This window comes from Leptosomus discolor, chromosome Z (assembly GCF_034619465.1).
Source record: "Leptosomus discolor isolate bLepDis1 chromosome Z, bLepDis1.hap2, whole genome shotgun sequence".
Taxonomy (NCBI): domain Eukaryota; kingdom Metazoa; phylum Chordata; class Aves; order Leptosomiformes; family Leptosomidae; genus Leptosomus; species Leptosomus discolor.
The window spans coordinates 65,039,256-65,055,755 of NC_141419.1; the positions used below are offsets into that span (position 1 = coordinate 65,039,256).

At 34.8% G+C, this 16,500-nt stretch overlaps 1 protein-coding gene across 2 annotated transcripts in view; it reads left to right on the forward strand.

Annotated features, from left to right (window-relative positions):
* Nucleotides 1–16,500, forward strand: part of FCHO2 (FCH and mu domain containing endocytic adaptor 2) — a 95,263-nt gene that overhangs the window by 11,560 nt on the left and 67,203 nt on the right. For both annotated transcript variants that reach the window (XM_086480038.1, XM_086480039.1), the window contains exons 3-8: nt 1,652–1,726; nt 3,085–3,226; nt 3,317–3,469; nt 7,135–7,239; nt 13,417–13,515; nt 14,607–14,703. In XM_086480038.1, coding sequence (XP_086336164.1) covers nt 1,652–1,726; nt 3,085–3,226; nt 3,317–3,469; nt 7,135–7,239; nt 13,417–13,515; nt 14,607–14,703 — 671 coding nt within the window. The remainder of the gene's footprint in view (nt 1–1,651; nt 1,727–3,084; nt 3,227–3,316; nt 3,470–7,134; nt 7,240–13,416; nt 13,516–14,606; nt 14,704–16,500) is intronic.

Genomic DNA, 16,500 nt, shown 5'->3' on the forward strand with positions numbered 1-16,500 from the left:
TTGGAATCATTCCGTTTTTATGGCAGTAAATCATAGACCTAAGCTGTACGTCACCTAGACACATTTAATTTTACTAGTTTTACATCTGTTGCATTTTGATTTACCTCCACATTTAGATCACAAGCTCTTTCACTCACTCTGTTTCTTATCTTCTTTATGTTGTGTTTTTTGGGCGTGCTCCATTTTACTCATACTGGTCCTAAGGTGAAGGGTCTTGTGTAAATAGGTAAAAATAACTTGGTGCTATATCTGGCTTGGATTCTTTGCTTTATTATAGTGACTTAAATAAAACTTGACAGTTCATTCTACACAAAATTCCTAGTAAAAATAATGTGGCGTTCTAGATTTTTTCACTCTATAAGCTCCTCCAAATTAAATTTTAAATGAGATGTGGCTTTGCAATCAATAAATAATGTATTTGGACCTTTCTCCACATGTTAAAAATGTTTCAGATGAAGTTTCTGCTAAGTAATTCTAGTGATTTGTCAAGACATAATTTTTTTTCCCAGTTAAAGAAGTTTAAATAACATTTAAGCCTAAAGATTAATGTCTATGTAGGAATACATGAGGATCCACTTGGGCACTTTATCCTCAATGAGAGCCCAAGAAATGTATTTTCTGCTCTTGTGCATGGATCAAGATGTGCCAAAGAGATATGCAGCCATCTTGCAGCATTTTTGGTAAAATATATATGAAAATTTTCAGTTCTGAGATTCACTGGATTCTTGGTGCTACATTTTAATTTATTTGAAAAGGCTTCAATATAGTTCCTTAAGAACAACTTGCAACTTGGAAAACATCTGTCAGTGATGCAGACCAGAAGCAGTAAGTTTGTGGCACCTCCCATCAGGATATTAAACCTATCTGTTCCATTGTGTTTTCTTCAGCCCTGCTTTACTGATGCATCTCAGTATGCCAGGCTGCCATTGGATTTTGAATCTCCAAAAGACAAGTAAAATTGTGGGTTTCAGTGCAGGAAAATATAATGAAAGTTTATGTAGGGAAGAGGTTTTCCAGAGTGAATCAGAATGTATTGAGGCAGTCTTCTTTAAAAATGAGTGTAAACAGTAGAACATAGTACTCTTCATTGCATGCTTTTAAAATGTTTTCCAAACTCAAATATCACCAAGCAAAGAACTTAAATAACCAAAAAAACCCACCAAAATCCCCTTACAAAAAGACTAGACAAGACCCCATTTTATTTAATGTGATTACTCAGTAAGCATTCAATTTGTTTATTTTAATGTTTTTGTTAGAATTCTATTTGTTTTTGTTGCTCTGTAAATCTCTGGTGTTTAGACAGTGCTAGGCAGGTGATTGTTATGTCATTGTGTCTGAATGTTAAAGAACGCTAAAGGTGGAGTGGAATGGCAGAGAGTATATGAAGGAAGGAATTGTCTTTTTCAATCAAGTCTCGAGTCCCTAGGTTTTACTTGTTTCTGTTCCCTACAACATTCTGTCACAGGGTTCTTACATTATTTTTTTAAAATACAGTTCTATGATTCTGATATAGTTTCTGAGGGGTCATTAAAATGGACTCATTTTCAGCTAAAGTAAAAAGTCTTCTGTTTTGCATCTTTAGCATGCATATTCATCTGTCTTCAAATATCTTCAAAATTTCAGTTATGCTTGTGATGGCTTTTTTTGACAGGGCTACAATAGAGGAGGCATATTCAAGGTCAATGACAAAACTAGCCAAATCAGCAAGCAGTTACACACAACTTGGGTGAGTATGTGTACATAAGAGAGAAATAAATAACTGCATACGTGTTAAGAATCAAGTTTAATTCTGAATATTTTATTGATTGTGTTGAAGGTAGCATAACTTTGACACTTAAAAATTATGGTTAGTTCTACAGTAACCGTGCAAAATATCACCCGGCTGTGAAAAAAATGAAGACAGTACAGCTCTTTATTCACAGTTTAAAAAGAAAAATAAAGCCCAAAGACAGAGGAACTGTCTGTTCCTCTGTGTTTAAGGTTGGGTTCTTTTCAGACATATAAAGAATGTGACTTTCTATTCTGTCCTCCCAAGCCTATGGTAATTATTCTGAAGAGAGAACATATGGTCTGCAAATGTGGCAGTAAATTTATTTATTTCTATTATTTCTGCTTTCTGGAGTGTTATCTCTGTCCTCAGAGATGTTAAGAATGAGATTTTTCAATAGATTTATTCCATAGTTTAATGAAAGTTTTATACAAGGGATATGTTTTTAAAAACTGGAATGATTAATGGATATTTTCTCATTAGAAATGAGAACTCAGCGAGAACTCAGACTTCTTATATGAGGCTAGATTTTTTTTTTTTTAGTTGTACTAATCACAGCTACAAGTGTGGGGAGCTTTTGTCAGGGGATAATTTGATACCAGTTGTTGCTGTTCTTCAAAGGTTCTGTATCTGCATGTTGGTTTGAACATCAGTGCTTTAAAGGCTATGTACAGTATTGATTTTTCAGCAGTGTGCACCAGGAAACTGAGGTAGAGTGTATCTTTAGAATAGCTGGAGAAGTCCGTTCAGTACACAGATCTGAACCTGAGGAATGATCTGTCTCCCACCTTCCTTTGCCATACAGTTAATCTCTGTTAATCAGTAAATCTATTTAATGGCAGACCATCTTTGACAGTATATTTTTCCTGCATCTTGTGGATGTAATGATGTAAGACAACTAGAAACTTAACTTACAGGGTAATTTCTGATTTGTTTGCACTATTCAAGTATACACATAAAAACACACATTAAATTATTTTGAGCTGCTCTCGTGTCATCTTTAGCAGTAGCACTTGACATTATTGTGTGCTGATGATAGAGAAGATTTAAGTAAATTTTGCTGTGTTTTTCTCATCAGAGTCAAGAGAGGTAAAACATAAAGCATGGAAAAATTAGTAGATAGGATTTCAAATACATTTAAAACATTTAATAAGAATTTATAGCAGTTGTTGGATTTTGTTTGTTTAAGTTTTAGGAACAGAAGTGAACTTCTGTAAACTTAACAGTTATACTTTAGCACTATTAAAAAAAAAAATCATAGCCAAATAAAAGGAACAAATCCAGGTGAACATTAAATATTATTTTCCTCAATCTAGGACGTTTGCACCAGTTTGGGATGTTTTCAAGACTTCAACAGAAAAACTAGCAAGCTGTCACTTGGAGCTTGTGCGGAGGTTACAAGAGCTAATAAAAGAAGTTCACAAGTATGGAGATGAACAAATCAAAGCTTATAAAAAGGTTATTAATTTTTTTCTTGTGCATATCCAATGACTTGTTAACATTAACATTAAAATGATTTGGTTTTGACAATCGTGTGATATTTGGCAGACTAAAGAAGATGTTTCAGGAACGTTGGAAGCAGTGCAAAATATTCAAAGTATCACTCAGGCCTTACAGAAATCAAAGGAAAACTACAATGCAAAGTGTGTTGAACAAGAACGTTTGAAAAAGGAAGGAGCAACACAGAGAGAAGTTGATAAGGTAGTTCTGTGACATCTTACTTTAATTCATTGTATTGTCACTTGTATTAGTAAATGAAATGCTCAGAAAGGGCTTAAAGTGGTTAAAAGTAGTAGTTGTGACTATTTCATAGTGGGCATGGTATTTGAATACCTTGTTATGTTTTGTTTACACTTCATTGTCTGCACACATGAGAATGAGTATCTTAATATTGTACTTAGTACTGTCGTTAGATTATGGGGGAGTTTGAGCCATTTACGGAATCACAAAATGGCTGAAGCTGGAAGGGACCTCTGGAGGTCATCCTGTCCAACACTGCTGCTCAAGCAGGGCCACCCAGAGCCAGCTACACAGGACCATGTCCAGACAGCTATTCAATACTTCCATGGATGGAGACTCCACAGCCTCTCTGGGCAAGCTCTTCCACTACTTGGTCACCCTCACCAGAGAAAAGTGTTTCCTCATGTTCAGAGGGAACCTCCTGTGTTTCTGTCGGTGTCCATTGCCTCTGGTCCTGTCACTGGGCACCACTGGGAAGAGCCTGGCTCCATCCTCTTTACACCCTCCCTTCAGGTATTTGTATACATTGGTGAGATCCTCCCTGAGCCTTCTCTTCTCCAGACTGAACAGTTCCAGCTCTCTCAGCCTTTCCTCGTGGGAGATATTCTTCAGACCCTTCATCATCTTTGTGGACATTGTGCTCTCTTGCACTGGGCATCCCAAAACTGGACACAGTACTGCATGTGTAGCCTCACCAGTGCTGAATAGAGGGGAAGGATCATCTCCCTTGACCTGCTGGAGTCACTAACTTTTTCCTGTTTTCAGGAAACTTCAGTAGAGGAAAGAGGTCATGTTTCCCTAACTATGTCTTCTCTTGATACTACTGCTTATTTCAATTTCAGTTACTTGATCTGTGTAGGACTCTGTTCTTGCTAGAATGATCTTAGTGCCTTTTATACTGCTGTCTAAGCAGATAGAATTGGTTATTGTCTTTTCAGTGATGACAAAAGTGATCCTGTTGACTGTGTTCCGATTGTTTTATGTTTGATATAAATCTATCTTTTTTCCCTAGTTTGTGTCTCAAACTACAGTCAATGTTGGATTCTAGACATGAATCAGAAATGTGTGGGTTGGCAGATGTTTTCCTGCCAGTCTGTTCGAAGTGTAATTTTTCTGAATTCTTGTAAATAGAAACTTTTCAGTAGGAAAAGTTTGCTTGGTGGAAGGCTTGTTATTAAGACGCATAACATTATGGTTGTTCAGTTGGAAACAAAAAAATTTTCAGGCTGACTGATGTGTACATCAGAGAAGGGAGAAAGGGGAAGCGCAATAGGATGAAGGCCATTTTTTTTACTGTTTCATGCATCTTCCCTAGATACTTCTGTGTGAGCAATTAGGCTATAGTTGAATGCTCTGCAAGTACTTAAGAAATGTTTCCGGTGGGAGCAGGTAACTGTGACCGTCACATCTCCTCAGTCATGTTGTTATTCATGTTTGCACTTGCAGTTTCAGGAACGTGACAAAAGATGGTATTCATTTTTCCTTTGGCAGATAATGGGTTTATTACTTTTAGCACAACATGAAAAATGTTTTCTATCAAAATCACAGAACTACTACTTTACCAGAAAGCAGGGCATCTGCAGCAATATGCTAAAAGCTTATTCACAGCTGAAAGTTAGTGTTAACTTGTGTAATAGTTTCCTGTTGTTCTCTGACATGTGAACTTCTCTATTTATAGTGACTTGACAAAAAATTCTTGACTGATCCTTGTTCTTTCACTTACTGCAGATCTGATAAATAAGAGTTCTAGCAATTGCTGCACCTGAGAATACACACATCCTGTTTTCAGAAGATATTACTAGTTAATCATACAATGTTCACATGTTTATCATTTTGTCTGTCCTGCTGAGTAGTTGGTTTTTGTAGATGCTCTTCAAGCACATAACAGTCAGATTCTGCTCATCATTAAACATGATTACAAGAGACAGAGGATCTTTTGATTTTTGTCAAAATCTCATGCATATGGGGTTCAATTACATAATGTTTTATGAAAAAACCCTTATTTTTGTTTTTGAAGTCTTTTCACATGGCATTCCCTTCCTTTTCAGTGGTTAAGTTTGGAATCATCTTGTTGCAAAGCAGGTGTTCATAGAGCACCTTGTACTTTCAGCATAGTAAATCTCATTTGAGAAAGGAGATAGGACTGTTCTCTTGGTAGTTCCTCTGTGTGAATGCGCAAGAGAATCATGAAGTAAAATTCAGGACAAATAACTGATGGATTTGATACAATCTGTTGTGCTCTCCTTTTAATGCTTGAAGGATCCATATTCTTTATACAGTGAAGTATTTTCAAGTTTTGTTATGATGGGTTGAGAAGGCTGTGTGTCTAAGATCTGCTTAAGCTGTCTGTGTAATTGGTAAAGTGGAACTGTAGCTTTGGTTCCTCTTTGAAGTCCTGGTTGATGTTTCCCCAGGTGAACAAGTGCTAATGCTATACTGTTACTTATGATTTGCAGTTATTTTTCTCTTGGAAATTGCAGAATAAAACTCTCTTTCCATACAGGATCTTTGTATTAATTCGTTTGAAAGTTATAGATAGTGGTCAGCTTTACAAGTTGTTGCTAGTGAGAAGTACTTTCTGCTTTTACTGTGGGACAGAGGAAATTAATTTGAAAGAGGGGAGGAGAGCTATTGAGAACTGGAAAAAATAGTAAATACACAGCTGTCTTTGCTGATGTCATTAACAATTCAGGAACACTTTTCGGTTACAAGTGATGGGAAAATTTGGTGAGATGAAGTAGGCATGTTGAACAAAGAAGCTAGGAGAAAAAGCTGGTGTTCAAGATGTTTTTTATTTTTGTTGGTTTTTAACTTGGAAATAGCAAGAATATCAAAGGTTTGAAAAACTCCTCATGTGTGTCATGCTGTAAACTTTGAGAATAACTTTTTGTCTACCACAATCACTTCTTTCAGTTCTGTTCTCTGTGTAATACTGGGATTCTCCTGTAGTTTGTTTTGTCTTTTAAGAATACTGAATTCTCAGAAAGATTACTTTGGTTTATTTGTAACAAAAAATAATTTTAAAAAAATCAATAAAGTCAATAAGGACCAATATAAACAGCACCAAGAAGCATAAGTCTGGCCACCTTTAACGTCATGCGTTAACTTCACTTTCAAATATCTTAGTCTTAAAGTTTCCATTAATTTAACGCCTGTATTTTTTTAAATTTCTTCCTTCAGTTCTAACAGACAACTGCACCTTCTTGGTTTTTTTCTGACATTGATTCTCTCAGAATTGTGCAAATAACCATTTGCTCTGTATTGAAACCCTGCTTTTTTCCTGTTTTGCAGATCTAAATATTTGACAAGAGCTAATTAGTTAACTTCAGCAATACAAATTTGATTTCAAAGAAGTATACTATAAATTTGTAATTGCTGATAGGGGGAAGGGATTTAAATAAGGTAATTGCTTTGTTAACTTTTTATCTGGTGTATGTATAACTTTAAGTAGAAATTTCTAATGGCTTGAATCTGTGTTATTTGGTGGTGAAATTTTGTTATGACACTTGACTGTTTTGATACGCCCCTGAATATTTTTTATAGATTATCCTAGGCTTTCTATTAATAGTGTCTTTTAAAACCTTGTATGTGTGACATTTGACACTTTTTTTTGTACTCATCTACAGGCAGCAGTTAAATCAAAAAAAGCTACAGATACCTATAAACTATATGTGGAGAAATACGCTGCATTTAAATCTGATTTTGAACAGAAGATGACAGAAACTGCACAGGTAAGTGTTACATTGAGTGATTTACCTTTGAAATAGATTCATATATGCTGTTTCATCTGAAGACATCTGGAATAAAAGCTTTTGAAAAATTTCTTCAAGATAGAATGGTCTCCTTTGGAAATTGATATGAACAATAATGTCAGAAGTAATATGTTTGACGGGTAAACACTGACCATGAGTGTTGCGATGGCACTGTCCTTGAATGACATAGTTAAGCACTAGCACTCTAGAAATTTTTAGGAAGAAAACAAAATGAACTTCTGGAAGTATTGTAGATGCATTGTGATCATGTGGGAAATCTTGTGAATTGTTGGGCACCCAGAACTCACTCATAGGAGTTTTAATATTGGGATCCATTATGTTTTTTTCGTTATCATTCCAGCAAAGCACTTTAGTTACAGCTTGTTAAAGTGTCTTCCCAGGGTTTACAAGAGGTGGTAAAAAGCCATTACATCTGTTCAAGTTTCTGGGTTTTTTTTGAAGACTTTTAATATGTATTTCAGAGGATTCAAGTTCTCTGTATCATTGCATCTGCTGCTTCTTCTTATGTTTTAAAGTTTTTCTTTTTCAAATCTGTTGATAGCAGAGTTTTTTCCACTGCCCTGGATTTCAAAAAGCAAACTTCGTAATTTCTGCTTTTAATGCTAATAGTTGAGGACTGGTTGGCATATTTATTTGTATATGTTTCTTGATTTTACAAGATAGGAATTTTCTTTTTTGGTTGAAAATTCTTTGCTCTTTTCATTAGTTTCAAAGATTAATTTTTAGGCATAGATGAAATTATTAGAGAGATTCAGATTTTAACATATAAATGGGAAAGTATTAGGTTTTTCCTTAACTCCTTGGAAATTAAGATTTCACAGCACGGGGATTGTGTAGGCTAACGTGTAAAAAGCTGCCTTGTCCTAAACTGTAAACTGCATTCCTATTTTGAAAGGTTCATTAGAATTTGATCTAGTTCATCTCTGAATAAGTACTCAACACAGCTGTTAGAGAATGGGTACCACATATACCACATACCAGAACTCTTCCCTCCCATCCCCCAGTCGAGGCATTTGCAGCAAAGTGCTCAGGCATGCTACTGCAAAACTCTGCTTTTAACATGACTGTTGCATTAGGAGTTTTGACAGACTTTACTTGAAGTATTTGCAGAAGGCATCTTTTTGTGCAGTATCCTGACTCAGTTCTGGTTGAAGGATCTGTTACTCCTTATGCTTTTATTTTGAGTCTTAGTTAAATTTGGTTACCTACATTATTTTTCTCCCCTTTTAAAAAATCTGTGACTTTTAAATGCTTTTTTTTTTTAATTGCAGAGTGTAAAACAGTGATGATTGCAGTTACTCAGTAGTATAAAAAGGCTTTATTAAAATTAAAAATTCAATTATAAAGTTCATGAGTACCATGGTCTAGGCCATAAGGCCTGTTGCACTTCTGTCATCTCTCATGTGTGAAGCTGTGTTTTTAATACATGTTTTAAGTTGGTGTTGCTGTCAAAAGTAGCAATTGTCCTATTTCCGTGCTTCTTCCTTTGTCAAGTATTTGTGCAAAGAACTACCTTGTAAAACTAATCCAGCTAAAACTACTATATGAAGGAAGGTTGGCTTTAACCCGGAAGAGACCTGTGGTCTGGTTTATTAAGAGGTCACACAAGCATTTGTGCTGGCATAAGGGCAGAGGTAATGTCGTACCAAGGGTGGAGAATTGCATCTTTAAGCAGTTTTAATGTGTGACACTGGCCTGGACTCATTTGCATATATGTCCACTGCACACATTTATATATGTTGCCTTAGCATGGTCTGTGTCTCACTGTTACTTACAATATTGGCATATCAGTTATCCCTAGGCAATTTGACTGGGTTTAGGGTTGGTATTGGCATGTGTGATTACAGTTGCTTGAGGATTTTGGGACAAGGCAACCTTTTTAAGGCTAACTAATATGTATGTTAAAACAGTTCTTGGAAACAAGTCTAATATAATAGCAACAAAAGAATCATGAAGTGTAATATTCCTCCTGGAGAGTTCTCAGAAATAAGAGTAGGTGGAATCAAACTGACATGTGAATATATACTGCTGCTACCCAAAATGGTAACTTTTTTGTAGTATTCCTATTAATGTAATTGTTGTATTTGCTCAGAAAGTGTTACGGTAACTTCATCATTGTGTGGTCTGTATAAATGTTTGCGCCACTTCTGCTGCAGACCCTACCTTTTGCTACAAAGAAATCAAGTAATACCAGAAAAAATACTGAACTTTTCCATTTATTTGTCTCAAATCATATACAAGTGTGGCTCTTCTGGATCAAGAAGTTGCTGCCCTGTTTGTTATTTACCTTGCTCTGGAAGTTACTGAACCCCCACTGAATCATTTGTTGAATTATGGGCAAATCTTCCAATTTCTTAAGTGTTCCTGTAGAACAGAAGCTATTTGCTTTAGAAGGGAGGGAAAAGAAGTTCAGTGTTCCACATTTAGACTGAAAACAACTTTTTCCATTAATGCCCAAGGACGATGTGGTTGACTATTTTCAAGAAAGATCCAAGGCTTTGAGTATCTGAAGTTTATCTGATGAAGCCCCGAATCCACTAATGTTTTCCCACAGGATAACAAGTCAACAAATATTGTTGAGAGATCCTGTGAATGCTTCTGATCCACTGCAGAGCAAGTTCAGTCAGATTGCTTTAAATCTTCAGTCTCACAAAGGCTATCTTCTGTCTGTTCCTTACCTTACAAGAAAGTGACTGTGTTTATTGCAGTTGGCTTATTGCTTCTGAAACAATAAGAAAAAAATTTAACAAACATGACTTCAATAAGCTGGCCTGGCTGAATTGCACTGTAAACTTGACCCTGGTGAGCAAGAAAGCTGTAAGTAATGAAAAGGAGTTTTTGTTTAGAACTGTCAGAAGAAAAACATGAAGAGTATTTTAAATGGATTTTCTTGTCAGTGAATTAGGGAAGGAAAGTGTTGGGGCTTTCAGCAAGCAAACTAGCTGGGCTTTTCATTATGTACTAAAAGAAACTACCAAACATTTGAACAATCCACTCTGACAAAAGAATGAGAAAAGTAACAGCTTGTTTTGTATCTAGACACGGAATCAAAGGTACTCTTTGTTCAGCTTTCTTATTTGTGTTATTAGGTAAGTATTATATATCTAAACCAGGCTGAGATGTAGACAAAGGAAAAAATCTTTTTTACTCTATCGGATGGTACAGCTGGAAAACCCTCACCATGCTTTTGGACTGCTTTGGGTTTTGGTGGTTTTGCGGGGGGTGGGAGTGGGGGGACATTTAGGATCTTTTTGGGTTGGGTTTTTCCCCCAATACAAAAATGGTACAAAATTACCTGTCACTACAGACCATGCTAGTCTAAATGTCCTTAGTTCCTTAACTGCAACAACTTTTACTCAAAATTTAAATTTTCACTTAACATGATAATGGACACCTGGAAACTTTCCACACCTGGACATGAAAATTGTCATTCTGCTAGTATAAGTCATATCTATGGAATTTGTTTTAAGTATAATGGTGTAACTGCATCTACAGTTTGGTTTCAGGAGGGTGACTTTAAAGATGATGCGATAGGAAAAATGACAACACCCATGAATATGTGGAAGCCTACGTCTATATGAAGCACACTCTAGATTATCTTAATTTAGAGTACATTTCACTTGAAATATACTAGTTCTGGAAACAAAATCAATGAGGAGTGTGAGCATTCTCAGCTGTTTCAGTGCAAAATCAGTTGGCTTATCTTAAATCTCTTTTACACTGTTCACATACTGTTTTTCTGAGGATGAATATCTTCAATAACATTGTGGCGTTATTCTAGGTAATCATGTAGTAATGTCCTCACTTAGCTGTCCTCTTTTCTTAGTTAAATCCATTGATCTTGTTGCATAAATTTTATAGGTTTTTCCTCTTATGTCATTTGCTATCTTACCTGCAGTTATCAAAGCGAAGTGACTCATAATGTGTAATATTGAGAGGTTGAATTTTGAAACATACTGTCTTCCTAATCTTGAATTGCAAGTTACGGTTTTTGCTGCACTAAACATGGAAAGTTTTATTTTGATTAAAGAAGTAGGACTATATAGTTCACTGTTGTTTAGAAATTGGATTTGACAGAAATTCTTCATGTTGAAGGATTTTTCTGAGGAAAGCTATAGATGTACGATGCAATTACTATGCAGTTTCTAAGAAAACATGGTGTCTTATTTGCTGTATTTTCCACCATGGTAGAAGCTTTTTTTAAAATCATGTAGCACAGTCAGTTCTGGAAAGTATAAAATAGCTGAAAGTGCTAAATTGTCTTTAATTTAGAACTGAGTAGAGTTGAGTTTGGATTATTTTGCTGTTGAGCAGTCTGTATGCAAATGAAGTTCAAGAATGAGCAATAATTTTTAAAAGACATTGTAAAAGTTACAGGAAAACATAGATGTTTATAAAAAGCAGTAATGCTTACTTAAACTGGATATACTGAGTTGGACAGCTGAAGATCCTGTTGATTTTTCATTTGTACTGTAGTTTGAAACACTATGGCTTATATTTGTTGGGTCATTAACATTACAGATTCTTTTTAGTACATCATTTTTAAGTGGACTGATCTTTCAGAAGTAAAAGTAAGCAATTTGGTTAATTGCTATATCTGTGATGTGAATGATGTTGTTGTATTACAGTACCTAGCTATACTTTTTTTTTATAAGAACCTCTTTGTATTATGTACTGTACAAGGCCAAGATGGGCCTATTTCAAAGACTTTACATCTTTAGTATAAAACATTAAACAAGAAATAAGGAAACAGCTGGGGGAGGGGGATGCTTTCCACTGACTTAAGAGATAAGAAAATCTGTAAATGGCCCGTTGTTTTGATAAGCCTTATAGCGAAGAGTTTAAAGGAGACTGGTACTGCTGTTTTGCATGGGGAGCTCAAAACAAATATGAAGGAAGCATCATTAGCATAATCTCCAAAGCTGACTTTGTGTTTAGGTTAGAATTAGCTAGTGGAAACAGCCACTTACTGGAAGGACACTTCGTGTACATGTATTGACACCCTGATAGTGACTGAGAACGAGTATTATAGAGGTAGACCACAGATAGTTTTGAAAGCAAAATAATACAGTTTTCTATAAGACAATCAGTAAAAGAAGTAACATCATAGAGTAGGCTATAGAGGCTGACCATATCCTCTATAATTAAGAGGAAGGCTGTTGGAGTCAAAAAATAATTTTAATCTGCTTGATGGATGACTAGAGAGGTATGTATATATGGCAAAAGAAAGAATGAGAGTTTAGAAGTTAGAGATATTTGACTTGTCTGTGTGGAGTTGTGTTTGTGAATCAGAGTAGCAGGAGGTGTGAAATGTGGAGAGCTGGTCTTCAGAGAACAGTGTACAAATTGGAGGGAGGTTTAAGTGGTGCTCCAAGGTTTAGACGCACTTGAAAGGGGAGTTACAGAAATAGGAAGAGAACTAGGAAAGAGCAGGAGTAAACAAAGACTTCAAGACAATTGTGGTTGACTGTTAGGGAGGATGGGAACATTTCTGGTTCTCATCTTTGGCTAGGAAGGGGTCATTGAAAATGTTGGAAATTATTTTTAAATGACTGTCAGCTGGAAGTCTGGGTCAAATGGAACGAACTGCAAGGACTATATATGGTGAGTTTAAAGATCAAACAGATTAATCCTAGTTAAAGAAGCAAAGAATATAGATTTAACTAGAGAAACAGAATGTGTGTGTATATTGTGAGGGGAAGGAGAGTGTGCAAAGAAGGAATTGCAAAACGGAACCAGAAATCTCATTCCTGGGTTTAGATGAAAAAATGAGTCTCTACAGTAATGGAGAAAAAAAAATTTTTTTTTTTTGTTTGTTTTTAAACACTAACCCTATTTTCTTTCAGTAGAACTAGTCAGGTATTTTTAAAAATCAAGATAGATGAAAGCTTAAAGAGTAAGTTAAAAGATTGGATAATGGTTCTAAAAGGATATGCTGTATTTTAAAGTACTTTATTTCACACCTCTCTGAATTCCACACCTTCCTTTCTTAAACATTGTAATTACCATGATCAAGATCTGAAAAAAATTAAAATTGTGTAGTTTTTTCATTTAGCGTATTTAATTACTAAAATTTAAGGTTTAGTATTTCAAGAAATATTTTCATTATGATTAATTGCTTGTATTGGTTTTCAGAAATTTCAAGACATTGAAGAAACACACCTTCTTCGTATGAAAGAGATTATAGAATCATTGTCAAATACCATAAAAGAAATTCATTTACAAATAGGAGAGGTAATTTTTGTATTATCATTTGTTTGGATTATGCTACGTATATTTCTTAACTATTAAATGGAACATTTCTTACTGTGTTTGTGGCAATCACAAGATCACATCTTTCAAATTATGATAAATTCAACATAAGCTCAAACTTTTATGGCTTCCGGTTGCATTTATAAGTTGAGTGTCACAAAATTTACAGAATAAACATTTGTCTTAACAGAAAACAAAATATTTTGACAATTTGAATAATTTTTAGTGTATTTCAAAGTTTTGATCCCTAAATATTAAATTAGCACTCATTTCACACATGATCGGGATACTTCTGCTTTTCTTTGGCTAAAATTTGAATTTATATCACTCTGAAAAGTTTCCAAATTTTTTAATACACTTTGGGTTTTGTAAGCAACAGATCTTCAGTAACAGAAGCTTTTGTAGTATCTTTTATTTAGATGTAAGTTGGTTTAATTAATAATCCAAATTTTTAGATGTTTTGAAGTGTAGTTTTGTGTGTACCCTTAAAGTCACTATTTTCCTCAGTTTTGAGGTTTTCTGCTAATATTCATTGTAACAATATATGTTATTTATTTCTAAAGCATATACTCACTGTCTGTTGGAAAAACTTCGTATTAACAACATGTGGTTGTTTGTCAGACCAAAAACATTACAACAGTAATGCTTTTACTCGAGCAGGTGGAAGCTGTGATAATAGAGTAGTAACAGTTCACACCCTTAACTGGTGCTGGCTTAAGAGTCTGCTTGTCTTTCTGACACTGTAGTGGGACATGTTGCTGACAAATGCAGAAAATTATATATACACAAATTGTTTAGATGGAACAAATGGAAATAAATCCTAGATCCTGTCATCAAGCTGTATTCTTTCATTCCTAATTTGTATCTGTGTTGTACATACACTTGCTAATACTAAAGCAAAGAAGGGATTTCCTTGATAAAATGCCTGTTGATTTCTGGAAGCCCTGTAATATATTTTTAGGTGGTGTTATTTTGAACTTTAACTCTAGAGAAAACCACTTTTTAAAATTAATTGCATTCTTTCCATTACTGTTTCTTAAATTCCTTTTGTGTGTGGTGTGTTTTTTTTAAAGGTGCATGAAGAGTTTATTAATAACATGACAAATACTACAGTTGAGAGTTTAATACAGAAATTTGCTGAGTCAAAAGGAACAGGCAAGGAGAGACCTGGTAAGAGATTAAAAGTAACAAAGGAAGTGTTAATTTTAAAACTGTAGATTTCCACTCCAAATAAAAGGTCAACCCACTGTTTGTTAATGTGTTCTATTTTTAAGGTACTTATAATTTCAAATTCTCAGAATTCATTAGCTTTGATATTAAATGATTCATAGAAATTGGTAACTCACAATTTATTATGTGTGTGTAGTATTTGTGTTCATAAAGGATGGCAATTTGTAGCTCTGAATCCCTCTATGTAGACTTTCTTAAACCATACTGTTCCTTGGTACATCAGTGAAATATGTCAAGAAACTGAAGTTACTTGCGCAAACTGTGTGTTGTCTGCTGTGTGTTTCTACAGAAATTATATTTCAAAACTTCATTGAATATGAATTTATGGATAAATTAGGAACACATGTCTATAAAGCTGCTCATTGAACTATCGGAACAGTTGCATCAATTTATTTGGTTAACTTACATAATTATCCATTTAAATAGATTGTAGGTCAATTGTTTCTTTATTAAGCAGCAAATTGAGTAGTACTTTCTGAAAGTACTGCTTGTGGGTCCAGTGTATAAGGTTTCCCTGGACTGGCATAAAAAGGCAATCTCACAGGACTATGTGTCTAGCATTTTAGGAAAAATAAAGAGTTCACTTTAAGATCTGGGCATGAATACACAGTCACTAGGTGTGTGAATGCAGGAATTCATTAGTACTGTTTTCTGTTTTCTTCAGCATTGGGAGTCCTGACTAGCATCTCTAGCTTCTAGTATAGAAGCACAAAGGTTTTCTTCAGAGCAAGGACATACATAACAAAGTAGATCTTGAGAATATATATTAAATTGTTAGATATGATTACTAGATGTCTTACAATGCCTCTATGAGATGTCTTTAACATAACAGTGTTTCATATTCTTTCTGTGGTCCACTAATGCCAATATCAGTGTGGGCTGAGGTGAGATTGTGTACAGAACAATTTTTTAATGTTTCCTGTGTATTTTGCAATTTTTCAGTAAAGATGTTTGATTATGCTACGTATATGAGTATGAGCTTCAGTTGTTCTGAAATCAGAACAAAAACACATGAAAATTCAGTGTTCAGACCTCTGATTAGCTATTTCCGAGACGACTTGGCTAGGGATCTGCATCTTGCATTTAGGATTCCTACTCTCTGAATTACAAAGACCTTTGCTAATGTATCCTAGAGCACTGTGCACTTCAAGTCCTCCATGTTGTTAGTGTGGTTTTTTGCTAGACAACGTTGTAATCATAAGAAAAGTAACAATTCGCTATTTAATTTAGTGGGAGAAGTTATATACACTGTATTTATTTGCTGATTTACAGAGTTCTTCAAATCCCTTTTATATTCTCTGGGGCCAAATAAAAGCTTTTGCCATAGCAAATTTCATTTCTTTGACTCCTTTAATAGCAAAGTATTCTAAGGAAAGATAGTGTGTTTAGTATAGAAATGTATGCACCTTGAATATTTTTTTTACACTGTTAAGTTATTGTATTGATATCAACTTTGTAAAACAGTCATGGTGCAGAGGGAAAGCACAGGCAAATTCAATAGTAAAAGAATACATATTCACAAGAAGTTGTGAAGTGTCACAGACTAGAAACACAGTTCACTAGTGATGTTAATTACAGTTACTGCTTCTATTATATTTGATTTATTAACTTAAAATCATACAGATTCGACAATTGCAAAGATTTGGGAGGCAAAGTTGAGGTATCAGCCTTCTAAGAATAAAATGGGATCATCCAGTGTGGCAAGGACTGCGGGTTTTTTTAATTAAAAAAAATACA